Source organism: Nelusetta ayraudi, unplaced genomic scaffold (genome assembly GCF_046127955.1).
Source record: "Nelusetta ayraudi isolate G7.1 ecotype Tasmania unplaced genomic scaffold, CSIRO-AGI_Nayr_v1 ptg000090l, whole genome shotgun sequence".
Classification (NCBI taxonomy): Eukaryota; Metazoa; Chordata; class Actinopteri; order Tetraodontiformes; family Monacanthidae; genus Nelusetta; species Nelusetta ayraudi.
In genome coordinates, this window is record NW_027466140.1 from 3343185 (window position 1) to 3370410 (window position 27226).

Below are 27226 nucleotides of genomic sequence, written 5' to 3' on the forward strand. Positions count from 1 at the left end.
CCAGCACAAAAAGTGGAAGAGCAGCTCACTTCGGGGGATGTGGCGGGATACAGTAGCAGCACTGGCCAGGATTTTCTGACTACTGCTCCATAGCATTGGGAAGCAACTTTTGGTTATGGTGACAGCATTCCTGCCTTTAAATGTGTGGACTAATTGCAGTTGGCCCAGTTAAAGTTAATGGTTTAACGCCTTGTTAAACATGACAAATAGCCAAAGTTGTGCAGGCGCTATTTAAAGAGCATTAGCGGCGTCATCATCGGCGTGAGCTTGACACTGAGTTGAAAATAGAATAAAAAACGTTTGGCAGAAAAGTCAAAATTAACAATTTATTTTCTTCTCTCCATTGGGATTAGGTCATCATGACGAACATGTACAACAACGGTAACAGGGACAATACTGAGCAGAGGATTCGACATCTCCTTTTGTACAAGAGGACAGATTCCAATCTGCTCTTCTCTGTGGTACACACACTATTTCAGAGGCACTCTAATACAACACAATGCAGCAGTCTCGCGACTAGGAATCAGGAAAAAAAAAAATAATAATACTAACACTGGATTGAATGGCTGAAACAAATGCACCATCTGCTAGGCTGCTATGGCCATGTCCCGTATGATTATGAACACTGCATCCTAGCGCTGGAGGAGCGAACACAACACAGGGAGGAGTACAAAACTACAAAAATAATAATCTAAAGTTGGGACAGAGTTTTAGTGAATAAAACACGTGGAGAAGCAAAGCTCCAAATCTTTTCAGCTGCGCAATGAGAGACACAACTATCTCCAGTTCTAACGTATGATGAGCTGCTGGCAAAAAAAAAGAAACGACAACAGGAAAACCCTCATGTTAACAAGCCTTGCTTTTGTCACTGGATTTGTCCCCATCTCTAGTGGGCTTGAGTGCAATAATCAGTCCCAACTCTGGCATCATGTACATTGTAACTGTATGTATGGCTTACAAGGTAAACAGGTCCATATAAACTAGAAAGGTACATAGACATATATCATTAATCAAAACTATAGTACAGCAATATATTGTCCAAAAAAAAAGAGAGCTAAACTAATTAAAAGAGCTAAGTAACTTTATGTAAACAATGGTATTCCACTGTACAGCTTATCCTAATATAGTATTTACAAGTCAAGTCCTTTCACTAGCTAGCTCCCGCCTCAGAGAGTCAAATATAAAAAACAGCAACAACAACAACAACAACAACAAAAACGCACGTTGTGCGTTAGGCAATTTAAACCATCCCATCCAATTGCAAAGAACTCAACCACCGAGTGCAGCGTTACGCTTGTTGGACAACAGGATGCCTTCCTCTCATCTCATGTCTCGAGTTTCTTTTGAAAAGATAAATAAGGCAAGGATAGTTAAGGAAGGTGTAGGCATCACATTCTTCGCATTGGGATTGGAGTCAGAATTGAATGGGACACAGGTCGATGGTTCTTTGGGGTAAATGCACTTTTTCAAGAGTTTCACTGGTCTATCACATATTTAGAAAAAAAACGAACAAAAAAAAAAACTAAAACATCCCACTGCAACAAAGGCGACACATCTAATGTCTATTGGGACAATGTGCAAAATCTGCTCTAAAGCAAAGTGACTGTGTTGCAAAAATTGTAATGTACAAGGTTTGGGGGAGAAGTACAGGGTTGTCGTGAGAGACAGCGGTGCAGACCCTTTTTTTCCCAACATGTTGTATGTACAAGGCACTAAGGATAAGATTCAAGGGCCACACGTCCAGTCTGTCACTTCCTCCTCAGTCCGGTCGGAATATAGGATATTTGGGTAAGAATTCTATAAGAATCACCTAGGAGGGAATAAAGGGGGGAAATGAGTTTAAACATGGTGGGAATAAAAATATATATCTGGATGACTTTATTTTTTGCAAATCCAGATTTTCATTTAGTGTTAAGACTAAAAATATACTGGACATTATATTAAAGTAACAAGAAATGGTGCTAAAGAAATAAGCATTTTTTTTTTTTAAAAGAAAGGAAATGGATACATTAATAGAAAATATTTTACGCAAATCCCTAATAGCCATTAGACATTTAGACTGATTAAAGACAATATTTTAGAGACTGATGAAGTTCCCTTGTCTGTAGTTATTGCTTCATCTACCAACTTACATATTCCATCATGTTACTGCTTTCACATTTTCTTTTACTGAGTTTCCAGTGAAGTCCCAGCTGGCGAGAGACGGAGAAGAAAAGACAAATCGCACACAATGAGCACTTTCTTTTGAACTTTCAAACACAGACAAGAACAAAAATCTGTGTGAAATCTGAAAGAGGGCTGTGGGGGAGGTGGTCAGTTGGGAGCAGAGCTGTCTGGTCTCGTCAGGGTCAAACTGTGGCCAGACACCCTGAAGAGCTTCCTTTATGTCCCTGCACGGCTACTGGATGTAATTTGTTGCTGCGAGACAAAACAAAATTAACACGGCCTTTTACTGGTGACCTCGCCGCTTCCCTCGGACAGCAGCACGCTCCGGCTCCGACTGGACACACATCGGAGCCAGCGCCGGTTTACAAAATAGATTGATGGTCATTATCCATCATGGTGATACTTAACCTCAGCTGCACACTGACAGAGACACTTTTAACACCTTTCTAAGGGGCGCTAATGAACAACCTGTCAACTTTCTTACCTTGTGGTACAGCCGGTTATTTTCCCACTCCAGCAACTTATGAATGGAGCGTCTCGTCTGTCAGGGGAGAGACGGCAAAACGCACAGAGATTAACACCGGTGGCAAAACACTCATGGGTCATTTCAACCCTTTAACAGGTAACAATAAACAGGCCCGATGTGAGGATTTATGGACTGGACCTCCCAATTTACCAGCCAGTAATTTCCACATTGCTGCCGTTAATTCTGAGTGCTTACAGCACCTTTTAAATGGCACACCCTTCAGCTGAGCTGCACAGGAGCACTGCTACTGCTGCTGTCGTCGTCGTCTCAGCGCAGGCCCACTAATTAAACACTACTTGTTATGGCCTTCTTCACTTACTCCATTGCAGCTGAATTAGTATTCCGGCCCCCTGAGTAATCAGAGGTGGCGCAAGGGAGAGTTACACGCGACGTCCTGGTACGTACCCTCTTGTTGAGGCAGATAACGGGCCACAGACTGCACCCGACTGTACAGCAGCAGCACAGGCAGCCGCAAAGAAGCCACTTCACATTGACGGGCAAGTTCTTCTTCAGGCAAGCGTTCACCCGGCTGATGCTGGTTTTGAATTCCTCTGGCGCTACCTGCGAGAGGAGAGAAGTCCACACCGAAAGGGAAGAAAGACAATAGGGGAAGATATCAGCGCAGTCAAACAATAAGCTAAGATCAGAAGGGGACAGCTGAGTGTTTGTAGGTGGTGCTGACATGAGACTGGCTCTAATTGCTGTAAAGAAAAGCTGCGCACGGAGATCAAAGAGCCTCGGAAAGAAACCAACAGGTAGATATTTGCAGATGCTGTCCAGAGATGAGATGAGATCTTTGAATAATCTGCCTCTTTCTAACCAGGCTGCCCAACTGTTCAAGGAGGCAAGGAGGGACCTGGGTGGGGGGGGAGAGAGATAAGCTCAGGGCCTGTGGCCGCGGCGGCCAAACAACTTGAATGGATGCTCATTCCTCCCCGAGTCTGTACGCCATAAAACAGGGGTCGTAATCTTTTATGACAGGATGCAAAGGTCTCTTTGCAAACAGCCACAGACCGCGGAATAAAGCCCAGCAGGGCCTGATCTGCACCCTTCAATCATCATAATTGTGACCTCATTCATCACATGTCACCCTGGGTCACAATACTGGAGGTACTTTTTATTGCCCCACACTTCCCTCGGCCTGCTCTTACCCCTACAGCCTTTTTGTGTTTCTGCGTCCGACCCAGGAAGCTTCCCTTTCTTGTCTGCGGCGGACTCTTCATTTCATTATTTTATCACCGGGAGCCGGAGCCTCCAAAACACTGGGGTCTCCGCCAACTGAGCCCCAAAGACAGCTTACTCATTTACAGAGCCGCACAGCAACACATTCAGGCTCTTTTCTCTGCGCCGCTGCTTGAACTGCATCGCCATCTGATCAAACCCACTCGGAGAGGTTTGAATGGGCTGGCGTGGGGAAGTCGGGGGGCATTTAAGGTCCAAAAGAACAATAGAATCACTGTGGCTTTAACTGCTTAATTCTTTCTACTTGGAAATGAACAGAAAGCAGACTGCAAGACTGAAGGGCAAGAGGAAAAAAAAATAAAAAAGACTCAGTACCTTTCCCGTGAGAATAGAGGGGAATTCTGTGTCAAATCTGTTGCTTAGTCCAAACCTGAAAAAACATAACAAAACATAAACATATGGTTAAAATAAAAAGCCTAATAACAGATGTTACAATCAACATGGTCACAGACAGTAGCGATGTTGGTAAATGTGAGGACACATATCTGTATCATTACAGACTGAGACACAAACTGGTTTCTCCTGACCCGTGTTGAAATTCCAGTCTTCTGGAATTGTTTGATAACTTCAAGTAGGTGATTTTTATTTATTTTTTTAATTATGAAAAATCGTATCCTGCACTTCTAAATCATCATCTATATTCCAATATACAAGATAAGAATGTCTTAAAAACAGTTTGGAATGTCCAAGCAAAAATTTACACCTGCTTAAAAGTTGCAAATGTTTCTTAAGTGAACGTAGAGGCAAGTTAATGGGGACACCTGACCAGAGTGACAGTGATTAATCTTAACATTTAGTGCAGTTTGCTCCCCATCCAAGTCATCAGTTCGCTGCGCCGACAGTGTCTGGCTTGTTTTTAGCTTTCTGCACAGCTGTCACAGAGCTACAGAAAGGGGGCTTTGCCAAAACAAAGCGTTTGAGTTGACATATCTAAAAGACTAAAATACGCTGACACTCGATATTGAAACCAGTGACAGTGCAATGACTTGGTAGGTAACTTAAATTCGTCTGCGTTCCCAACGAAAGACGGGCGACGACGTGTATTGAATAAATAACGTCACACTGGCATACTTTTAGCTAACGTTTAGTTCAATAGCACGTAACTTACACACTTAAGTTAATTTCCCTGATTAACATTCGCACTACTTGTGTGTTAACCATAGGTCCGTGCCGACGTGAGCATTTGCTTTACGTCAAAAACAAAAACAAAATAAGCGTCTGACAAAAAAAAGAACAACATTTGCGCAATTGTTGACGCCAGTCGTGCTTTGCGCCGGCTAACATGCTAGCGGCGGCGGCTAGCCGCGCTAAAGATGAAGAAGGCAGCGGAGCAGCGAAAAGACACGCTTGGGGCGAGAGGAGCGTCTCTGCTTACACCGTGATGTGTCCGGCCCCTCGCATGACCACAGGATCCGGGCAGAATCTGGGCAAGTGCTCGTCGCTCACTATGCGCTCGTCTTCTTCGTCTTCTAACTCATAAATGGTATCAAAGTCCGCCATGTTGGGCAGTAAGACGCTCATGACGTCTCTCCCCGACGCACGGCGTCGGGGAGGAAGCAGGGGTCTGCGATGAGCGGCTCCCTTCAGTGGGGGAGTGGGGGAGACGGAGGCGGGATCGTGTACAGACCAAAGGGATGTGGTTTTGTCGAAAATAGTAATTAAGTAATTAGCACAGAAGTTACACGATTTGTGCGCTACATTAAATTGAAAAATCCCCGCAGACACAATGACAAAACCATCCAGGGTCTGGGGGAAAGTAGCTGAGTAGCAGCAGCAATATTAGTCCCAATGTGCATGCCTTCACAAATCATATATTCTTTCTAATTTGCATCTCTTTTGCTAACCATTACTTTATTAGGCATATGGCGTCAGGTCGTGACTTAGAGAGGCAAGTGAGCAGAATTCTTCAACGGGGAACCATAGTGTGTGAGAACTTCTGTTGTTTTGTTTTTTTCTGGAAAAACAGCCAGACTACAATTTCTGAAAAAAGAAATTCCATTTAAATACACCATTGGGCTTGAACAGGTGAATCTGCATATTAAATATGTTGCTTGGCCTATTTTTTTGAAAAGCTTTATTATCACAAATATTGGATTTTGCTGACAAGGCCATTTTAACTGATCCTCCGCAACATGGAGAGAAAATAAATATGAAAAGAATACAGCGAGTTTACAGAAAAAACACATTTATTTACACTTTAAGCACTGCCATCAAACGACCTAAAACATCACTTGACTTTGTCATGTCATTGCATAGTCTGTGGCACGACCTTAGGTTAGAAATGTCTCTGAATTCTCATTTTAATCACATACACGTCATCACCTACAAAAAAACAGGATATTTATATCTCATTAACTCACAAACAATTTCGAGGTTTTAAGTCTGAAACACGTCGATTTTTTTCGGGTTTTTTTCCACTTCAAAATCCCACGGAAATATAACTATTCTATTTAAAAAATAAAAAACAAAACAACAACAACATTTGAAGAGCCTGCAAACATTTATTTATGAATCAATCATAATAAATGCTAATCTAAATGAAAGCTTGTATCCACTGCTCGGTGCTTCAGGACCTCAGATCCTCTGCCCATCAAGTGTTCTGTCAGCGCGAGGAGTGCTCGGTCGTGTTGGATCCTCCAGACGGTGAAACCGCCTCACTGAGTCACAGTCACTTGCTGTATATTCCTGATAGACGGCAAGGTGTTCATTCCCGGAGGAGGGTACAGCGATCCGTGCATGTCCGAGGGGCTGACGGAGCCCGGTACCGGCAGAGGGCTCACCGAGCCGGGGTCACTGTGCACAGAACCCCCGCTGCCTTCAGACTGACCCAGCTTCTTCTTGATCAGTTTCCTCTCCTTGGCTCTGCGGTTCTGGAACCAGATTTTCACCTGAAAGCGCACAATCGGGATAGTTAGTGGAAATGCACTGCTTCTACTTCATGGTAAAAAAAAAAAAAAAAAAGAAAAGAAAAAGAAAAGAAAAGAAAAAGAAAAGAAAAGAAAAGGCAAGAAAATAATAGAAAAGGAAACAAAAAAAAACATGGGGTCATTTCAGGAATGTATGAAAATGTAAAAAGAATACAAATAATTATAAACGTTGCAATTGATTTGAAAATTGAAATAATAGACTAAATTAAAATCTTAGTTTCAAGTAAACACAGCATTTTTAAAAAAAATACATTTCAATGCTTTGATTTCAAGCGTTTGCCATTCCACAGGGATTGAAAATAATGTACGTGCGTTGCATGCATATTATCACAGCATTACCAATAATATAAGCTTATTATTATTATTATTATTATTATTATTATTATTATTATTATTATTATTGTTATTATTATTATTATTATTATCATTATTATTATCACATAGAATTTAAACCAAACGTTTATGTAGTTGCAGCACATCGTTCTTCCTGGAAAAATGAATATTATTTCATAGTGTCTTTGAGAACTTTAAAAGGAGTGATGTACAATGCGGTGTTATTGTGGACGAACCTGTCTTTCCGATAGACCCAGGTTGACAGCCAGTTCAGATTTCCTCCTGATGGTGATGTATCTGTTGAAATGAAACTCCTTCTCCAGCTCCAGCCTCTGGTGATCTGTGTAAACGACCCTGTATTTCTCCTTCGTCCGTGTTTTGCCTGCATGTGTGAGAGGAAAAACAACTTGTTAAAATTACAAATGAAGACGCCCTTCCCTTCTCTTTTTTTCCCTCTAACATTTTGGCTCACATAATTGGATGATTTATACAGAGGAGACGACATGCCAGGACCGGCCCCTATCTGATCGTGCATCTTTACTGGCCTCTTCTTTAATCCACATCTCTGTGCTCGCTCTATAGATACGCAAATTGGCCTGTTTCATCTTTCTGCGACAACTACAGTACAGCGAATATCAAAGGAGCAGGGATCTGATTCCACAACTGACAAACCGCATGCAACACAAGAGATAAGACACAAAAAGCATGCACAGGAGCAACACAAGCTCACATTTTGCAACTGTGCCTCTGCTGATATTTTTTGCACGAGGACTTTTTAAGCGCAAAATAAACGGCTGCTGATGGAATTGTAACCCAAATTTAAAATTCTGAGGAAAGATATTTGCACTGTAGAATTAGTCCAATACATTTACAGGGAATAATTTGGTGTAAAATATATATATATTTCAGTGCCTCGTTAATTAGATGATACTAATTTTAAAGTTGAGGCCTGCAGCAGGCCGGTTATTCCACCCTGCCTGTGACAAACGTCACTCTTTCCGGTAATATAACTCAGAGAGGAAGAGAAAGTCGGTGCATATCAAAGTGAGGGGGTGTTAAAAGCGAAGCCGCGGCCTGGATATGACGGATAACACCCCCCAAAAAACAAAAACAAAACAACAACAAACAAAACAAAACAAAAAAAAAACCCAGCTAATACGGAGAAGCTTCAGAAAAAACCAAGCTGACATGTGCATCACAAGTTGGCAAAGAAATATGTGTGAGAGAGACGGCGAAATTGAACTCTAACAATTTCATATGAGATTTTATTTAAAACATTTCCTATTTACTTTATTTCACGGAAGAGCCATTTGCCAAAAATGCGCACAGAGGCTTCTCCTCCTGGGCTGCTAGGAATAGTTTTACTTAATGTACTTCACTTTTTTTCGTTAATGCACACAATATTAGAATTTTGAAAAACAAGAAATAAGACATTTAAAAGCCATTTAGCGCGCAAACAGCTGTTCGCTCCAAACGAGGACGTCCATCCAGCACAGAATCGAATAACACCTCCCAATTTGTCCAACTCACCTGTGGATGACGCCTGCGCTGTTTTGCACATCCACTCGAAAGATGAATTGCGTCTTTCTCTGTCCGGCGAAAGTTGTGCAACATTTACGTTGTCCGGCGGCGGCGGTAGCACCGAAGATCCCGGCGGGTGCATGTGAGTGTAATCGGACGAGCAGTAAGGAACCTGTGCGGGAGAGGAGTTGTTCATGGGTGTGGGGATAGTGTTGGGGGGTCCCAGGCTGTATGGACCCCACTCCTCCCGCGGGCCCCCGTACGAAGGCCCCCAACTCCCCGTAGATTGCGCGTGAGTGTCCATATTTGGCACATGGTGATATCCGGTAAAGTCGGGGTACTGTGGAGTGGACACAAAGTTCTGTGGAGGCAGGTTGATGCTGGATCTTCTGACTGGCCCTTGGTGATACATGCCGCTTTCTTTATCCAGAAGGTATCCAACATACATGTTTTGAAAAAACAAACAAAAATGGATTGAATATGGCGTTTAGAAGAAAGTCAGCGCAGGGGAGCAGGATCACGGCAACATCGTTGCCTTGGAACAGTTCTAAAAAGAACAATCCCTCGGCTGTTAGTCCAAAGTGGCTCCCTCCCAGTCTGTAGTCCCAGTCCGTCTCCAGTCTCACATGATGTGGCCCCTGTTGACAAGGCACCAAAGGTATACTAAGGGCTCCCTGAGGTCAGCCCACTCCTCAACTCTTTGGCAGATTTGCATTCAAATACGAGTGTCCGGTGCTGCCGGCCGCCCCATCAGCGCGTCCCTGCGCATGTCCTACAGCGCGTCGTCACCTGACGGCCGGCCTATCCACATCACAGGACCCCACCCCGCATGAATACATTAACGCTGCGGCCTATCAGCTGCACAGGGCCGCGCCGACCTGCCATAAACCCGATCAAATTTATCAATGAAAGAAGAAGAAAAAGTCATGCGTGTCATTTTGAGGCGGATTTACAAAAGGGGTGAAGCGTTTTTGCGCAAAAGTGCCACGTCTAACGACACGTCCTCAAACATGGCCAAGCCATTCATCAAATACACAGGGAGGGGGGGGGGGGTCTTGCATGTTATTTGCAAATTTGGGCCACGCTTCACACATGAATCCCGCTTGGTGTTTGCGGAGATATTGGCTTGCAAACGAGGTGCAAAGTATGAGAGACTTCTACTCTCTTGACATTCCGCGTTCACACCTCAGGGTCGCACCTCACAGCTAATTCCGGTTACAAGGAAACACGCAGCTACAACCCCCCCAGCCCCCATCGGTGACAAACAGTGCCCCCACCCCCTCCCCGACGACACATCAGTCAGTTTGCAGCCGGTGTGTCTCCCTGTGATTCTGTGTCTGACGTGTGAGAAATCCCACAGAGCCAACTGTCCGATTAGAAGGCTCACTATTACTAACGCAACACTCTGGAAGAAAAGAACAACTGTAAATACTTCCACTTGCTCTGCTGCGGACTAACAGTATCTATCTATCTATCTATCTATCTATCTATCTATCTATCTATCTATCTATCTATCTATCCGATGAGGTGGTCAGGTGTCTGTGGTCCAGCTTAATGGACGGGCCTTTTTTAAAAGTCTGTCCCATAAATGCTGATGGATCTCTGTTTATTGACCACTTAATATTTATGGGCCAGTCTAATCGGGTTGGACAGGCCAAGGCCACTCGTTCCTCTGATCTAAAACGCGGAGCACCTTGTGACTGGGCTTGTGTTGCCGCTGCATGTGTCCGTCAAGTGGAGATGAAATGATGCTTGTTGTTTTCTGGACCAGACATTGATTAGTGATGGAAATCAGCGAGCACTTCCGCTCAGGCCACGGTGACATGCGCACTGATACACCGTACACAAAATTATACCGGAAGTTTTTTTTTTCTCTCTCTTAAGTCATCTGTCTTGGTTTTAAAGGATTTACCTCACACCGTGAAAGGCGTCTGCGCTTTCTTGCCGTGGTTTTAGAGACAATTCAGGCTCTCGACTGCCCTCTTGTGGGAACATTTGAAACTGCATTTGCAATTGCCAATTACTTCTGCCCTTTTGCTGCCCCACTTCCACCCTCCTAAAAATAAAATGTTTCCATTAATATTAAATATCTCTAATTATTACTTTCTGTTTCCTATATTTATTTCTATATTTCTATATATTCTTTATTTTACAAACCAGCCCAACTTTTCTTGAAATTGGCTTTGTGTATTGTCATCAAAGTTCTGGCTTATTCAATGGCTTACATGTAGTTAAGTTTAGAAAACAAGATACAAATTTAAAAATCCAAAAGAGTACTTAAAATAGGTCTAATTATTATATATTTCGTATTATATACATAATTATTATCTTGACTCAAACTACAAGACACAAATGTTTAGCAATATACTGCCTCAAGTAGGTTGTGACACAATGTGGGCACAGTCAGCAGTGCATATAGGGCAGTGGTTCTCAAACTTTCTCTGTCACGCCCCACCTTGGAGGGAGTGGCTAGAAGTCCCACATTTGACGTGGCTGTGTCTTGAGGGATCCCAATGAACCTGCAAGTGGTCCCATGTCTCTAGGGCAAAGTTGACTTTTGACCCCATAGACTTGCATGGCATTAGGGTTAGCGATAAGGCTGTAATTAGGGTTAGGGTTAGGGTTACAAATGGAATTAGGGTTAGGGTTTCGGGGTTCCTGATGGGCTAGAAGCCCCAAATTTGACATGGCTGTGTCTTGAGGGATCCCGATGAACCTGCAAGTGGTCCCATGTCTCTAGGGCAAAGTTGACTTTTGACCCCATAGACTTGCATGGCATTAGGGCAGTGGTTCTCAAACTTTCTCTGTCACGCCCCACCTTGGAGGAAAAAAAGCCAAAATGGTGACAAAATAGTTTTTTTCAAATTCACTGAAACAACATAAAGGTGCAAATGTTTTACCTTTGGCACATCACTTTTTGTGATATCAAAACCAACATTCTTTTTTTTTTCATCATGAACATTCATTTCACATTCATTTCACTTTTCTCTTCATTTATGAAATACTTTATTTTATATAAATAAACAACTTTAGCAACAACTTTTAGTCACTCTTTGTGACATCAAATCCTGAACATTACTTTTTAAACAAGAATACTCTCACTAACCTCAATACTTTCACTTTTCTGCTGTGCAAATAACTTTTTTTGGCAAACCACTTTGGTAACATCCACCATCCTGGCTTCCCTGTGAAACAACACAGCTTTATGTTGCGCTCCCATCTCCTCACAAAGTGCAGAGAATAGCCGCGCTTTCAGGGGTCTTGTTTTGATGAAATTGATCACATCAACAACATCATTCGACAACATCACATCTTCTACCTGCCACACGGGGTGACGTTGAGCGTTGCGTGCGTTTAAGTCATAATATCGCGTCAGTCGCGGCGTAGATCACGCACTGATGCAAAGGTGTAAAGGCATCCCCGCTTCAGGTCAGGCGTGAGCGACAAGCCGCGGGACGATTCTACAGCCAAAAGTGCCCAACAACATAGAACACTGTGGCCACCGCCGGACTCCTGAATTCTTCTTTTCGTCCCTGTCAAATATTTGACCATCCCGTGTACCTGAGCAGTGTTTTTCTTAGCTACAACCTACTGAACACTTTTTGTTAATTTATTAACAGGGGGGGACCTACTTTGAGAAACACTGATATAGGGAGAGAAATTAGGGAAGCACTTCCATTTCTTGTCACTAGATGGCGGCATCAGGCTGGCTCTGCGTTGTAGATAGATAGATAGATAGATAGATAGATAGATATATGGATAGATAGATAGATAGATAGATAGATAGATAGATAGAAGTGCCGCACACACAATGTGGGACAGATGTGGATCAGTCAAAGGTCGTTGCTGCTTTTCAGGTCATTTTTTTAGACCTCAGAGAGCAACTTGGCGTTGGGCCTCGTCGAAACCTCAGAGGCACCGTGGGAATGACATCATCAGGAATCTCTGTAAAGGAAAGAGAGCACTTGAAGAGATGTCCGTGTTCAAAATTGGGCATTTTTGAACATCTGCAGCTCTGTTTGATAGCGTGATCTCACTCTGGTGAAGCATGTGATGATAAAACCCACTGACAGTGGCCCAGCGTAGGCAGAGACGTCCAAATTCCTGAAGGATTTTGCAAAAACAACAAAAGTGGCTGTTTTTCTCGGGCCGAGCTCAGCGACAGGCTGCGGTGCGGCAGCTCAAGAATTTCACTAAGTTGCATAACTTTATTGGTGTTATTGAAGTGGCCGCAGAGTTTCTCTGCGGGGGGGAGGTTAATCAGACCATCTGTTACTATTTCTGGAACGAAGTGGCCACATGCTTGACACTCGGACGCAGACCTTTTGTTTCCTGTGAGCAATGCAAAACACATGTCACGCTGGATGCTGCACAGCCACAGGGTGTCATGGTTTAATGATGTGATTAATTTTCTCCACATCAGAGGAAAAAGTAGACGACGACGTGATTGTTTGGAAGTTTTAACATTCTTTTTTGCAGTTCCTGGTAGCGCTGTGAAGGAGTTTTCTGTGATCTTGGGGAATCCAAAAAATGTGGCAGTGTTTGGTGAATTTTACTGTGGTAAACAACAAAGCAGGTTCTATTGTTTTGTTTTTTTTAGATAATTTCTTGTATTGCTAAATCAACAGTCATGCCAAGTGTTTGTCAAAGCTGCATGTGCTGTTTTGAAATATCTTTTGATATTTAATTTTTAATGTAACTGCACAGTTGTGGTCAGAGACAGATAAAAGGCTGAGAACAGATGCAGTCCCACTATTTTAAGCATGAAAGGGATTCAAAGCTATGGGAGACTTTTGTTCTTGGGACCAAATAGCCCTCATGACCATTAGGCAACCTCTCAGTGGCGCAAGATGAAAAGTCATTGCTGAGGGTGATGGTTCACGTCAACTTTGGCAATGTAAAGTTCAGGTGCGTGACGCAAACCAAGTGGTTGGCTTGTCTGTAAATGCACGATCATACTAAATAAAATCCAAATTTCACAATTAAAAAATATATAATTAATGTGCCAACTCCCAGCTCCCAGCATGCATAGAGGTTCTGATGTGATGTCCCACATTTGGACCCATCCATCCATCGATTTTCAATACCCGCTCCGTCCTACAGTCAAGGTCACGGGGGTCAGCTGGAGCCAATCCCAGCTGTCATAGGGCGAAGGCAGGGTGACACCCTGGATAAGTTGCCAGTTCATTGCAGGGCCACATAGAAAGACGAACAACCACTCGCACTCACTCACACACCTACGGTCAATTTAGAGTTTCCAATTCTGTGTTTCCAAAACTCCTAACATTTTCAGGCCGGGAATCGAACCCACAACCTTCTTGCTTTGAGGCAACTGCTAACCACCGCACTGCCGTGACATTTGGACCCATCATCAGTGGAATTCCAGCTGGAGGCCAGCAGGGGGCCCCTGAAAGCAGCATACACCAGGGAGGAAGAGGAACCAGGCTAAACCAGCCCACAGTGCTCACATTAATTATGCAACTGTGAGCAGCATGTCCACCCCCCCCCCCTTGCCCTCCTGGTGTACGGACACTTTATACAGCCTTTACCCCCCCAGCAGAGAGGTGGACAATGGGGGCCAGTCAGACTCCTCAGCCCTTCAGCGAGGCTCAGGTGGATGTGGAGGGAACAACCTGAGCACAGCCTGATCAGCTGTGCGCCCGACAACTGGAACACACGCTGTTATCTGATGAAACTCGCTGTAGTGACTGAAGCAGGCAAAGGCAGATGGGAACACATGCTTTAAATAGAGGGGCCATTTCTTTTTGCCTCTGCAGGCACGCCAGATTTAAGCCGGCGCACGTACACTGAAGTTTTCTAAGAACTATTTTTAAGAGATGCAGTAAAAATCTTACTCCATTCGGCATTTTGGCGGTTTTTCTCCCGCCGACTAATCCAGACCACATGAGCTGATCGGCACCTCTCGAAAAAAGCAGGCCACTCTACATCCTCACTGTCGTAATTCAGCAGATAACACAGATGGGATTCAGACTTTTCGCATGTAGATGCTGCTTTCACTTTGGCCTCTCCATCAGGCGCATCTTTATTTAGCCGATTGTGCTGCAGAGACTTGGAGCCGCTGTTTTGTTGACTAGAAACGGTTGAAACGGTCGGTATTTTTAGGCGTACACAGCATCCGGCTCATTGTTGTTGATTGAGGTGAGAGGTGCGGATGTTGCCGGCACACCGTCCGAGGAGGCCTGGGGGCGTCTGGGAATCCCAGCGCACGGCTGCCGAGGCCCAACATCAGTCACTGAGTTCACTGAGTCGTCTGACTGCGTGGCAGCGCAGCCTTGTTTGCTTTGGGAAGACGGCGTGGAGGTGGCCTGCAGGGGGAGAGGCCCGTTTATTATAACTGGCGATTGTTAAGAGAGGGGAACACAAACATGGTAGGTGTGGCACTTAAGGCAAACACAACACGTCCGATTGATTCGCTTCATATCCGCACTCTCGGTTTTCCCCAAAGTGGAAAAAAGGCTTCACGGTGCGTTAGCACAGAAAACATGTGCCTGTTTACTACGTCCTCTGCGGGCCGGTGAGTTCAAGTGAAGAGCTGGACTTCCAGAAGATCCTTCAGGGAAGTTTGTTGGAGCAACTCCAAAAGCGATTTCAACCATTTCAACTGTCGTAAAAGTCAACTTCCCAGTGCTCTATGACAACAAAATCTTTCTCCATCTTCTTCGTGCCTCTACTTTCCATTCACTCCCCCCCGTCCCCCTCTTTGTGATGTCAGAAAGGGCACTACTTCCTCACTGATCTCACTCCTAGCATAGTGACACCACCCTCAGCCTGGGGCTCCTCTCTCTTCGTCGCTGTCCTGTTTTCGTGTCCCTCCATCAACACATCTTCTCCAGAAAACACGATTGCACTTGATGTGCTTTTTTCTGGAGCTCTATTGGACCATCATGTGATTCTTCTCCACTGGAGTCCGAGAGTGAAGACCTGAAAACAGTTGCAACAGTGAGTGCCAAAAGTTCCAGTCTGCAAAATGATGCTGGAAAAGCATGGGGGAAATCCTCCCGTCTGCATTTAGCAAGACACTGATACCGACATAATATAATGCAAAAATGGTTTTTAACTGCGAGAATCCTGTAAGAAAATATCAGCTTTTGCTTTTCACTCTTCAACGTGGGACCTTTCAACAGCCTGAACCTTCCAATAATTAATTTACTTTTGATGCCCGCGACAGTTCAAGGTAAGTATCTGTGTGTGCATGCAGGTACTTGTATTTCAGTGCAGCTAAGAGCGAGAATTCTTTACTTTTCTCGAGCTTCATGTTTGACTTGATTCAATCAGAATTTTGTGACGCGTCTGCAGCAGTGCTAAAAAACCAGGTCACATTCATCCCACTGCCGATGTGGAAAAACACATGTCAGCCAGTGGCCAGTGACAACCCCGCCCCTCCCACTCCTCAATGATCCAAGCATCCTTCCCATGTTTGTTTGTTCTCAAATTAGCATTGTTGCAACACACTTTAACTCACCTGGCAGCAACAAACACACTAAATCAGACGAGGACAACCGGAGGTCGTCCAGCATGTCCTGTTCCTCCCTGCTACGAAACCCCTCACCCACCCGGTCCCATGCCAGTAAAGGCTGGCTTGGCCACTCCGGCACCACTACTACACACACACACACACACATCCAGGAAGCCCTGTGTGTGGCGTCCTCCGGTCGCGAGGAGGATGATTAACGGTTCCTTCCTCTCCTGCTCAGAGAGCCGATTGTCAGACAGGCTGCCGACATCTCGTCCCGGAGACGGAAGCGAGTCTCCCGCGGCCCGGGCAGCAGCAGCAGCGGGGTGGGTGGGGCGACACTGACGCTTCAGCACCAGACCTACCGCTGAGTCACATTAAAAGACCAGTGTGTGACATTTTAAAGGGTCTGTTGCCACTAAAAAAGGAGCAAAGTGCACTGAAAATAAGCAACTGGTTAAAATAAACTGGCTAATCTCCTTGTTGTACCACCACAGTCGTTCAATTAAAGTCCAAGCACCAGTCTGGTGTTTCCGAAATCATAAATAGATATTTCACAATGGAGATATTTTTTTATTTATTTAAATTTTTAAAATTAGATTTTTTTTTTCAACAAATTTTGACTTTTTTTAAATTGTGGTTTGTACCAGAGTTCAGAAAATACCATGACAGGTTTTAATTTAAGTACAGACTATTTTGGATCAGCAAGACAAAGCCAATTAATAGCATTAAATAATATAGAAAAGATGCACAGCTCTAATGCATTGCTCTTATTTTGAGTATTCCCCCTTTACTGAATTGTTAAATGGTTAAAGACTGTAGTATCTTGGTAAGACTCTTAGAGCTGCTTCAGATGGAGAAATAGTAAAAGTCCACACTCAAGGTAAAGTATAAATATATAAATCTTTATTTATTTACTTCATCTTCTCAGTTTACAGTGTTGGCGAACATGACTTTCAGAAACTTGTTACACTACACGGACAAAACAGGTTACAGGTTGTTTTAGCTGCTGCAGGTAATATTACTAATGACTATGTATATATATATATATATATATAAAAAAAATACAATAAAACACACTTCATACTGAAACAGTCTTGCACTTTGCTGGTGTAGAAGTGAACTGTGGTGTTAGAGTGGCAAAAATGATAAGACATATACATAAAATGTTAATTTTCTACATTGTTAAGAGTTAAATAGAACAAAATAAAACATGACACAAAAAATATCTTTGTAAAATGTGACCTTCAACATCGTTTCATAATAATATACCTTCAGAATACAAACATTGTGAATGACATAAAAGTATCAGTGCATAATCATTCCCTCTTCACACAAACGAACACAGGGCTTCCAAAGATCTACATCAGTCAGTGGTTAGGCACGAGCTAGCTGCATTTCTTACACGCTGAACAGAGATTTGGTCCATAGAGCAAAAAGACTGTGTTAATACAAGCACGTTTTGCATGTTATAAACTACGACAGCACTGGAGTTTCTTTTTTTTTTGTAACCTGTCCTGCAAACTTCAATTGCTTTCAGAACTTCTTCAATATTAATATGAGCAGCCACATCTGAGTGACGCTTCAGAAAAATTGATTTACTTTTACTGTTGACTTTAGATGAACCCATTGGACCCGAGTCGAGCAGCTCTACCCTGTTTCTTCCATTAAACTCCTCTCAACCTGTGATTCTTCCAGAAGCTGGAAAGCCTCAGAAACACCCGCTGCGACATGACAAAAAGCACCTCTGGCTCAACCCTGAGCTCCAGTCGAGCTGATGACGACGGCCCTGACTCTGACGGAGCGTTCTCATGCTTCATCACGAACCTTCTAAGGACGTCCGTCTGCTCTCCCAGTCCAGCAAAGCAAAGAAAAGTGGCCACGTAAAATATTATCTGTAACTTTTCCATATCTTTTTTTGTGTGTTTCCTGTATTACGTGGCCTTCCCGCATGTTTCGTTGTACTTTAAACTTTATTCATACATTTAAAAAGATGCTTTAAAAAAATGGTTGAAAATCTCTTCTTTTTTTTTTTCCCGCGTCTGATTCTGATCATCAAAGGCTGCAGTTTGGTCGGGTCTGCAAGTGAAGCTGGAACGATTGTTTTCACAGTAGATGAAAGAAATACCTGAGCCCGTGTTCGGCTGTTTGACAAATCACAGCGAACGTGGAACGAACCAGCAGCGTGAACCTCAGCCTGCAGCCCAGCAAGAAAAAAAAGCGTTGGCGAGCAGGATTTACTGTGGATTTTTCAGAGCGTCCTTTCAAAAAAACACGACTCTATGGAGGAACTTCTCGCGCTTTTCCTCCACTCACGAGTCCGGACACAAGAGGAAGGAGAGCAAAGCCTGGAGGCCTAGAGGCCGTCGCCCAGGTTCCCTGCTGGAGGGAAGGGTGCTGCTGCTGGTGGTGGTGGTGGTGTTGGGGTGTTACACCGGCGGGGTGGAGTAGCGCACCACGTAGTTGTAGTCAGGGGGCGGGCTGTGGCACTCCAGGCCGGCGTCCAGTGCCGAGTCGTCCAGGCTGAGGTCCAGAGGGGCGACGGAAGGCGGGAACTTGTCCTTCTCTAAGTCGCTCAGCACCGACTCCTTGCTCTTGCTGACCGCCTTCATCCTGAAGAGTGAGGAGCAGAGGGAATGAGTCATAAAACTTTCATCGCCATCAGTTATTCCACCGGCCTCGTTTTAAACATAACATTTGACTTGATTTTGATCTTTTGCCTGATATTTGATTCTTCGTGGAGGACAAACACAAAAAATGATGTAGCTGCTGACCACATTATCATCAGCCTTATCAATGTGAACACCTGATTACCACCAGCACGCCGACACAGAACCCAGATCTCCCTCTGGAGGTGGAAACCAGCTCAGTCGGAGGCCAAACAAACCTTTTGTAAACCCGGCGAGCAAAACAACCTCAGCCCTGCTTGTCCTCGCACGGGTTTGTTTTTCCGAGACAAGCTGACTGGGACAATACAGGACCTCCTCCTCCACAGCCTTTGGCAGAAGAGAACCCCGCCAAACCCCACGCCTCCCCCACCCTCTTTGAAGCTGTACAAACCCTGCAAACCTCTCTCCTTTTTTGAAATATGATGTAATCAATCATTCCGTGCCTTTCTGCTTCACTGGAGGTGAAGAATATGAGTAATCGGCCCTCATTGTCTTTGGACGTTGCTCAGGGTTTCCACTGGGCTTCCACAGGGGTGGGGGCTGAGGGGGGTCGGCGCCCAGCGGGGCTAAAAGTGACGCCGGTGCGCTGGAATGTCGCGCCGATGAATACCTGCCACGCTGACCATCAGAAATAATTAACAATGGCCAAGCGTCGGCCTGCCAGTGTCAAGGTGGAAGTACAGTTGCCCGCTGAGCAACCAACCAGGAAGCAATGAGTCAGTTTTCAGTGCTGTAACGGGAATATGGGCTTGTTTTACTGTATTTCATAAGGGTGGTTGTTCTTTGGCAAAAGTTCCTTCTATTAAATCCTCGTCCAGCCATTCCAGCGCTGTGCTGCGCTGCGAGCTCCTGGCAAGAAGAATTCCTGCTGGGGAGGAGTGTCCAAGACCAGAGGGAGCAACAGGTGGACTTTAGCCTGACAAAAGGGTCAAAGCGCTGCTGCTAACAGGGGAGGCGCCTCTTAAAAAGAAGAAAAAAAACACAACAAAAAACTCCAGAGTTCAAAAGGTGGCAGTGATTGAGCGGTTGCCTGGCGAGGAACATCATTCTCCACATGCCTGGCCCGGGTTTCTGCTCACTGCCGCCAGCCCCCTGATGGCTCCAGCGGAGCCTCTGAATCCTGAGGTGAAGGCACCAAGAGGTGAAGGTTCTTCTACCTTTGGCGGGATTTAAACGGAAGGCGCAGTTGATGCGAGCGCACGAGGAGGAGCGGCGGGCGGGACAGTGCGGCCAGTGTTTAAAGTCTAATCACCGGGTTCTGCAGTTTGACCCGCTAAATTAACCCTGCCACCGAACGGCTCTAAACCTAATGCGTAAGCCCCGCCCCCAACCCACTGCCCGAACTGCCAGCTGGGACCTTCATAAGAAAAAGATTAACACAGATTCCGACGTTATCCTCAAATAACTCCTAAAGTTAGAACACATTGCGCCAGCGCCGCTCCACTCCAATCGCAGCTCTTGTGCGTTTGCCCAGCTGGAGCCGTGTCTCAGGGCCATTAAACAATCAACACGATTTGAGAAACCTCGACCTGGGGCCAAGGCGGCTGCTCCTAAAGGGATTAGCCATGTGTGTCACTCATGAAAATAATCCTTGTTTAGATCCATCAGTGGAATCTCCAGTGGGACTACTATGGTTTTGAATGTGCAAAAACAGCCAAGTGGTCATGCGCTCTGTCCATCAGCTGATCAGCTCCAAGGAAATATTTTCCCCATCCAATCTTCCAAAAAAAACAGTTGCTGATGTATTCTGAAGAAAACCCAACAAGCCAACAAGGCCACTTCCAAGAGGTTTTTATGGAAACTCTGGCCTTGAACTCTGAATGTAGATTTGCCATCTACGGGAGCATGTTTACAGGTGATGAGTGGTTGTGTAGTGCACGTACTTGAGAGCCATGATGCTCAGCCGTCGGCCCGCCAGCGACTCGAGGCGCTTCAGAGTCTGCATGTTGTCGGATGAGAGGCCCATCCCACTGTCCGACTGGCCACCCTGATGACGGAAAGGCCGGAAGAAAACATTCAAGACTGTTCCGAGGAACCGGTACACAACATGGAGTTACAGTAAAGCCATAGTTACATAATAACATTGAACTGAAAACCGCAAAACATTTATGCTAATCTCGAATAACATTTGAGGGTTTAAAGATCAGTCATTGTCTGAATCCGCAGCGATTACGGTTTTATTGTTTTAACAGAAGTTCCGGTTTGTCATCCAGATACATGATCAAGTCCATCTGTGACGGGGAATGCAAAGCGCTTTCTTTCATTCACAGGGCTTAAAAAAGGAAGAATGAACAAAACTCTTTCATTATAACTTGAGGTGAATACATTCTCAGAACTCTTCAGATTCATGCTTCAAATGTTTCACAAGCTGTCAAACCACAGACTTGGGGAGTGAATGTGGGAGTGAATGGGATTGAGAAGGTACAAATGTTGCAAAAAGGGCATTTTTTATTGTCAAATAGAAACTGAAGAACTGATGTCATGACTTAAAGAAGAAGCCATGAAAAACAGAGTCAAACTGCGCTGAACACAGAGCCTTGTGGAACGCCACATAACAGTGCTGAGATCTGAAAACAAAATCTTGCAAAAACAAAATAGTGGTATTATCTTTTAATATTCATTCCTCTGTGTTGTGTATTATAGCTTCTTTATGTTAATGTTTGAGGTTCTGGGTTCTCTCTAACAACGTGACTCACCCCGAGATTGTCGTCCGTTCCGTTTTCCATTGTCACTTCATCAAAAGTTTTAACGCTGACGGGACGGATCTTAATGCTCCTGTGGATAAAAGAAAACACCGAGCTGAGTCTCCAAGACACTCAGAAATGTTCTCGTTCCGCTTAAATAAATCAGTCTGGAGCCAAGAAGCAAAGTTCAGCGACACAACGGCAGGAACCTAATCGCTTAAATAAACAGCGCGCTGCATCTACGACACTGCGCTTTTGAAAACACGCCCTGTTTACTTTGCATTTCAACACTCGCAGGCCGAAACGGACGCTTTAATTTGACTTAAGGGGAAAATGTCATTATTGCTTTTCAGCACCTCTTCCACAAACAGCCCTGGTGGACCTGAGAAAAACCCAAGATCTCAACCAATATTATTCCAAGCGTGCGTAAATCTTGAGCGGGCTCTGTGGTTTTTGGTGAAAATCCTCACTGGAGCCACAACCCTGAGTGATCTTTGTCCAGCAAGCACATTTTTCTGACGGTGAGCCCGTCGGCCCTCTCGCTGTCCCCTGGTCCGACCCGGGGTTTTTTCCTTCAGCGCGGCGTCCAAGGAGCAATAACTGTTTTTGATACTATTGGATGCAAAGTGAGAAATGATAGAGACGTTTCCTTGAGAAAAAACAAACCCGGCAGTGTTTGCCTTCCGTCTGAGGCTTGGCTCTCAGCTCTGGGAGATGAAGTGATTCATACCCATGGAGCCTGCGAGGTTTGACTCCATAGTCGCTCCCGCGGCTCTGTGAAGGAGTGGCAGAACGCTACAAACTAACATCAGTGCGCAAACAAAGGTCACAAGGGGTGAAGTTGTTGGGTTTCAGATTAAATATTTACCCTCTTCAATATGACGGGCTTGTTTTCAGTTCATTTCAATTTGAAAGACACTTAAACTAGCGGCCTGGGGGATCAAAGACAAGCCGTGGCTCTGTTCAGACTGGGCCACATTATTGACCCATCTGACAGACAAAAGGCAAAAGAGCCATCAGGTTTCCATCTGGATGGGCTGAAAATTGGATTTATGCTGGCAGTCTGAACGCGGCTCAAGTGTAATATTACATTTAATTGACTTCACTGCCTTAATTGTACGTGCTAACTGTGAATTTGGTTCACTGTGATTTGCCGGGGACTGGATCAAAGACGCGCTGATGCGACAAGCCTTTGGCTAAAAATCTCAAATGGCAAAAGCAACACAAACAGAGCCTGAAAGTCTCAGGTGCGCAGAAGGGTGATCCAGGTTCTCACCAGTGGCTTCCCGAGTCGCGGTGTGAGCCGGGTCGTGTGGTTGCCTCCTCCGATGGCGCCGACTCCCCCACCTTGGCCAGCAGGGCTGTGTTGATGGGTATGTAGTGCTTCCCCTCCTAAATCAATCACCCACAGAAACAACGGCTCAGTACAGCAGCACTGAGGTGGAGTTTTAAGGACACGCGATGAGGAGTCCTGAACGAGCTGACGGCCAGCAACCCCGACCACACCGGACAATCGCGCACTTCCACAGGTTGTGGCGGGAGGCCAGAGACACTGAAGGTCACGCCCGTCAAATTCACAACATTGTAAGTCGGGTGGACGCACGCGGCAGAGACCACCAGCGGCCTTTCCTGCGCCGCAACAATAGAGTTGTTAAAGGTGTCGGCTGTCCTGCTGCAACTCTACAACTCTATACTTGGCCACAGCTTCAAGAACATCCCTGTAAGCCGATATCCTTGGATTCATTCAGTTGAACAGTAAAAATATTGGCTTGTTTGGTCCATTTTTCTATGAAATTGACCTTAATCTGAAAGGTGAACTGTTGGTACAATCAGAGGTCAATGTGCTTTGTGAGGTCTGTCTTCATTGATAGTTTTTTATTTGGATATGAAAGAGCAGAACTCCTTCATATTGTTACTAGTGGGTGTAAAGGTCTTAAAAGTTCTGAATCAGCTAAACCTGATTCAGAAGATTAACTGTAAAACACTTAACATCCCTCAGCAGCAAGACTTTTTCTCAAGGTGATGGACTGAAAATAATCTGGCCTGGGTTTAATTCAGCTATGAGACACGTTCAGTCCGCCTGGGGTGATTCACGCTCAGTTTTTTATCATTGCGTAACCACTGTTCTCCTGAAAGTGCGTCTTTGTGGAGCTATTTAGAAAAATACAGCTGTTAAGACTTTACGATGGCCTTGTAAAAACCCTCAAGCTTCACACAGGTTGTGACACAGCAGTGGTACCAGACAATGCGGATCTGCATTGTCCATGTGTGTTCACTGTTGCTCTTCCGGAGTTTTAAACCGCCTGCTCGTGTGCCACTTCCTTTCTGCGCCCTTGTGTTATGAAACACTGAACCTTCGAACCTGTTCAGTGCACTTTCTGTCTGTATTTTTACAAGACATCTTTGGTAGTCAGAGTGAACGGACAAACATTTCGGATGAATTTTTCAGACAGGAACTTCTTTTCATCAGCTTTGAGGTCAGTTCACAGCCAATTTATGCAACACAAACGTAATGTATTCACTGTTTTAACAAATGAAATCAATTTTCCGAATGTAATGAAACTTTACGAAGAATATTTGTTGTAAACTTAAAAAATTAGTGACCACAGAGAAATCTTTCACATGAACTGCATGTAAAATCATTTACAGTTGCATGTTTTTTATAGTTTTATTTATTTATTTATTGCCTTATGTCTTGAAACTAATATAATTCTCCATCTTTTGCACTAAACAGTTGCTGCTGTAATTATGCAAATTTCCCCACTGTGGGATCAATAAAGGTTTTCAATTCTATTCTATTCTATTCTATTCTATTCTATTCTTTGTTAGTAGATGGATTAAACCTGTACATTAAGACAGACATTGTGATGCGGGTCAACTTGTCACCTGTTGCACGCTGGCCTGCAGCAGATCTCCGAGTCTTTCCACCAGCTCGGTGAAGGTGGGTCTCTCCTGTGGCTTCCCCTGCCAGCAGTCCAACATGGTCTGATATCTGAAAGAAAGTAAAAAGTAGACGGCGCCACTCAGCACGGAGCCAAAGAGCCAGACGCTGTTTTTGGGTGTGAAGACGACGAGACCACAAAGGTCTCGCTCTCGTCTTCTGATGAGCTGCCAGCATTCCTGCCCATGTGGGAAGACTTGCGTGTTTCTCCAAGAGTTTCCACTTGGTGTGTGAAGGAATGTAGTCACAGAGCACCGTGGATGTTTAACTCATGTACTACAACATGTTCCTGGTGGGGATTATGGGCTGGTGAAAGATCCATACACCACATCTCCACATCTTAACATCTGCGCAAACGTATTTTGTTCAGTTTCCCTCCCTCCCATTCCTCTCGTGTCTCTCTCCATCTGTGTTTGTGCGTAGCTCGTCAGGCCCCAGCTGAAAGAAATCAAGCGGCTGTGTATTTTTCCGCGTTAATGAACTCTGGAGGCAGCTCCTGCAGGTGGCGGCCATCCTCGGTGCGGCAGGATGTAAAGGAGTGCGATGGCAGCAGCCTGTATGAACATCACCGCGACTTAAACCACACTTCCTGCCTCCTCATCCACAATGAGAACAAATGGCTTTGTCCTGCATGTTTTCAGTCTTGGGGGACTGCTGGGAGGTGTGGGAGAGGTGGGGGCGAGGGGAGATTCCTTCGCAAGCATGGACCACACTGTCCGGTCGGAGGTGGTACGGTACGTTTGGGAAGTGAGCATCCTATTTATTGTCCTCCCACTCTCGGAGCAGCATCCGCTAAATTCCTCCGCAATGCATCAGGGCTGTGGGGGAGGGGTTGTGTGTGTGTGTGTGTGTGTGTGTGTGTGTGTGTGTGTGTGTGTGTGTGTGTGTGTGTCGGGGGGGTGAATTGCGGGGTATGGGTTATTAACGGAACACATTTCCCATGAATCAGCGCTGCGGTGGCATGGATTAATTTCTCCGCGCTGCCACAAAATCCTCATTTGCTTTTCATCAATCTGCTGGAGCTGGAGGTGAGCGTCGACGGCGTGCGAAAAAGAAAGGAAACCTGGCATGTGTTGATCATGTGCAGACCTCTGCCTGAGACCTGCTGACACTGAGCGCATTAATATTCATCACACTTAAGCGCTATCAGCTGGTCCCATCTTTAAATTAGGACGAATCTGTCTGCCGACGAGCGCACGGCGCGGCGGTGAAGGTCGCCGGCGGATCGCAGATTGCGCTGAAAACGCCGGCCTGGGTTGGATTGGACGTCTCCTTCCCACTCGCTGCCTCCGCTGCAGGGCTCGTGAACTCGTTCGGCGAGCTTTGCTTGGCAGTAGCGGCGGATTTCACATCATTAACCAGCGAGAGAGCCGGACTACACTTTCAAAACAAATACAATCCGATCGCTGTGTCATTCATGTTTAATTAAAGCCAGACATAACACACACACACACACACACACACACACACACACACACACACACACACACACACGCACAGGGCCCACTGAGAATTGAGTTGCAGAGTTCAAATGGCTCGCTGGTCTGAAGAGAACGCACACTGGAAATACTCCGATTACATGAGGAAGAAAAGTTGGTGAGATGCCTGACTGGGAGTCTTGACATCAAAAAGCGGAGTCTCTGTTCTCTCTCTCTCACACACACACACACACACACACACACACACACACACACACACACACACACACCAGACACTAGTCATATATATATATATACGTCCAGTCTGGGGGTCATCCAGCTGCTCCCAAACCTAGGAAATCTCCCGTCTCTGGCTCGTGTCCCTGGGAAAGTGCTATCTTGCTCGGGCTCACATCTGCAGAGCTAATCTATGGCTAATGTTTCCTCCTGCAGCATCCACAGAAAGATTACCTGACGGCGATCGCACGGCCGTTATCTGACCGCAAAGAGGCGGCGAGTCACACGAGCCGACTTGTCAGGGAGATTTTTGACGCACAGACGTTGAGAAACGTCTGCGGCCAAGATAAGGCAGAGCGTCTGCCGTTTAAATCGAGCAAAACCCCCTCAATATAGAGTCCAAAAACAATCATGAGGACGCTCACATTTCAGTTGGGGAGTATTCCGGAGGTCTCATCCTGGTCCCTTCTTTCAGCCTGCAGCAAAATTCCTCATCAATTTGGACACCAGGGTACGGGGAGGCACCTGGAAGAGGGCAGAGGACAGCAATTAAAAATATTAATTTACGGTGCAAAAATGAAAAGAGGCTCCATGTCGGAGCATTATGTGTAATTATGTATCATTTTTGAAAATTCTTAATCCAAGTCGTTATGGTAATGATAAAACGTCATTGCGTGTTTGGTGACAGCCGTAAGCGATGACGATGGAATTGTTGAAAACAGCCAAAGTTCAGATGAGTAAATCATTTTCCCCATGAAGCCGTTTACCAGAAACACGTTTCTCCACTTCCGACTGGGAGCGTTCAACTCTTACTGGTCTTACCGTCTCGCCGACCGCAGCTCCAGTCATTTCCACGGAAAACATGTTGCAATTTTTTTTTTTTACAAGCTCTGGGCAGCACAACAGCTGCAACATGTTTACCCAACAAATTTTTACCGGATTGAAATCATTAGGATTGCTAAATTTAGAATCTGCTTGGATGATGCCACAGCAGCAAACAGGATGTATTCAGTTCCGGGGGGGCCTCAACTGACTCAACACATACACATTCCAACAAATCTAAATAAAATAAAAAAATAAACAGTCTG

At 45.0% G+C, this 27226-nt stretch overlaps 3 protein-coding genes across 6 annotated transcripts in view; all 3 read right to left on the minus strand.

Moving 5' to 3' along the window:
* Positions 1 to 312: 312 nt before the first annotated feature.
* On the minus strand, positions 313 to 5587 carry chic1 (cysteine-rich hydrophobic domain 1). 2 transcript variants are annotated; one of them, XR_012929030.1, is made up of 6 exons: positions 5310 to 5587; positions 4250 to 4304; positions 3098 to 3253; positions 2651 to 2707; positions 2133 to 2418; positions 313 to 1810 (listed from the first exon to the last, which is right to left on the minus strand). XR_012929030.1 is itself a non-coding variant. In XM_076046795.1 (6 exons), exons 1-6 carry the CDS (start codon positions 5453 to 5455, stop codon positions 1760 to 1762), a joined length of 525 nt encoding a protein of 174 aa, XP_075902910.1. In that variant the 5' UTR covers positions 5456 to 5560; the 3' UTR covers positions 313 to 1759. The 2 variants fall into 2 exon arrangements, 1 of the variants encoding a protein (XP_075902910.1); XM_076046795.1 differs by having other exon boundaries at positions 2133 to 2192; positions 5310 to 5560.
* A 515-nt stretch (positions 5588 to 6102) lies between these two features.
* On the minus strand, positions 6103 to 9383 carry cdx4 (caudal type homeobox 4). Its single transcript, XM_076046794.1, has 3 exons — positions 8725 to 9383; positions 7431 to 7576; positions 6103 to 6822 (listed from the first exon to the last, which is right to left on the minus strand). Exons 1-3 carry the CDS (start codon positions 9161 to 9163, stop codon positions 6589 to 6591), a joined length of 819 nt encoding a protein of 272 aa, XP_075902909.1. The 5' UTR covers positions 9164 to 9383; the 3' UTR covers positions 6103 to 6588.
* Positions 9384 to 17073: 7690 nt separating this feature from the next.
* kdrl (kinase insert domain receptor like) overlaps positions 17074 to 27226 on the minus strand; it is a 37451-nt gene continuing 27298 nt past the window's right edge. For 2 of the 3 annotated variants that reach the window (XM_076046371.1, XM_076046370.1), the window contains exons 25-30: positions 26564 to 26663; positions 24429 to 24534; positions 22819 to 22934; positions 21555 to 21633; positions 20742 to 20845; positions 17074 to 18802 (exon numbers count right to left, since the gene is read on the minus strand). In XM_076046371.1, coding sequence (XP_075902486.1) covers positions 18619 to 18802; positions 20742 to 20845; positions 21555 to 21633; positions 22819 to 22934; positions 24429 to 24534; positions 26564 to 26663 — 689 coding nt within the window. In that variant the 3' untranslated portion in view covers positions 17074 to 18618. Of the gene's footprint in view, positions 18803 to 20741; positions 20846 to 21554; positions 21634 to 22818; positions 22935 to 24428; positions 24535 to 26559; positions 26664 to 27226 lie in introns of those variants that run through there. The other variant, XM_076046372.1, reaches the window with a different exon arrangement.

Bases quoted from the DNA above. Each gene is read 5' to 3' on its own strand.
- chic1 (XM_076046795.1), bottom strand. From the start codon at position 5,455: ATGAGCGTCTTACTGCCCAACATGGCGGACTTTGATACCATTTATGAG. The intron at 3,254-4,249 runs GTACTGAGTCTT...CTCCTCTCGCAG, and splicing joins CCTCTATTCTCACGGGAAAG to GTAGCGCCAGAGGAATTCAA. The intron at 2,708-3,097 runs GTACGTACCAGG...CTCCCCTGACAG, and splicing joins TTATCTGCCTCAACAAGAGG to ACGAGACGCTCCATTCATAA.
- cdx4 (XM_076046794.1), bottom strand. From the start codon at position 9,163: ATGTATGTTGGATACCTTCTGGATAAAGAAAGCGGCATGTATCACCAA. The intron at 7,577-8,724 runs GTGAGTTGGACA...TCACACATGCAG, and splicing joins AGCGCAGGCGTCATCCACAG to GCAAAACACGGACGAAGGAG. The intron at 6,823-7,430 runs GTTCGTCCACAA...GTGCGCTTTCAG, and splicing joins TGGGTCTATCGGAAAGACAG to GTGAAAATCTGGTTCCAGAA.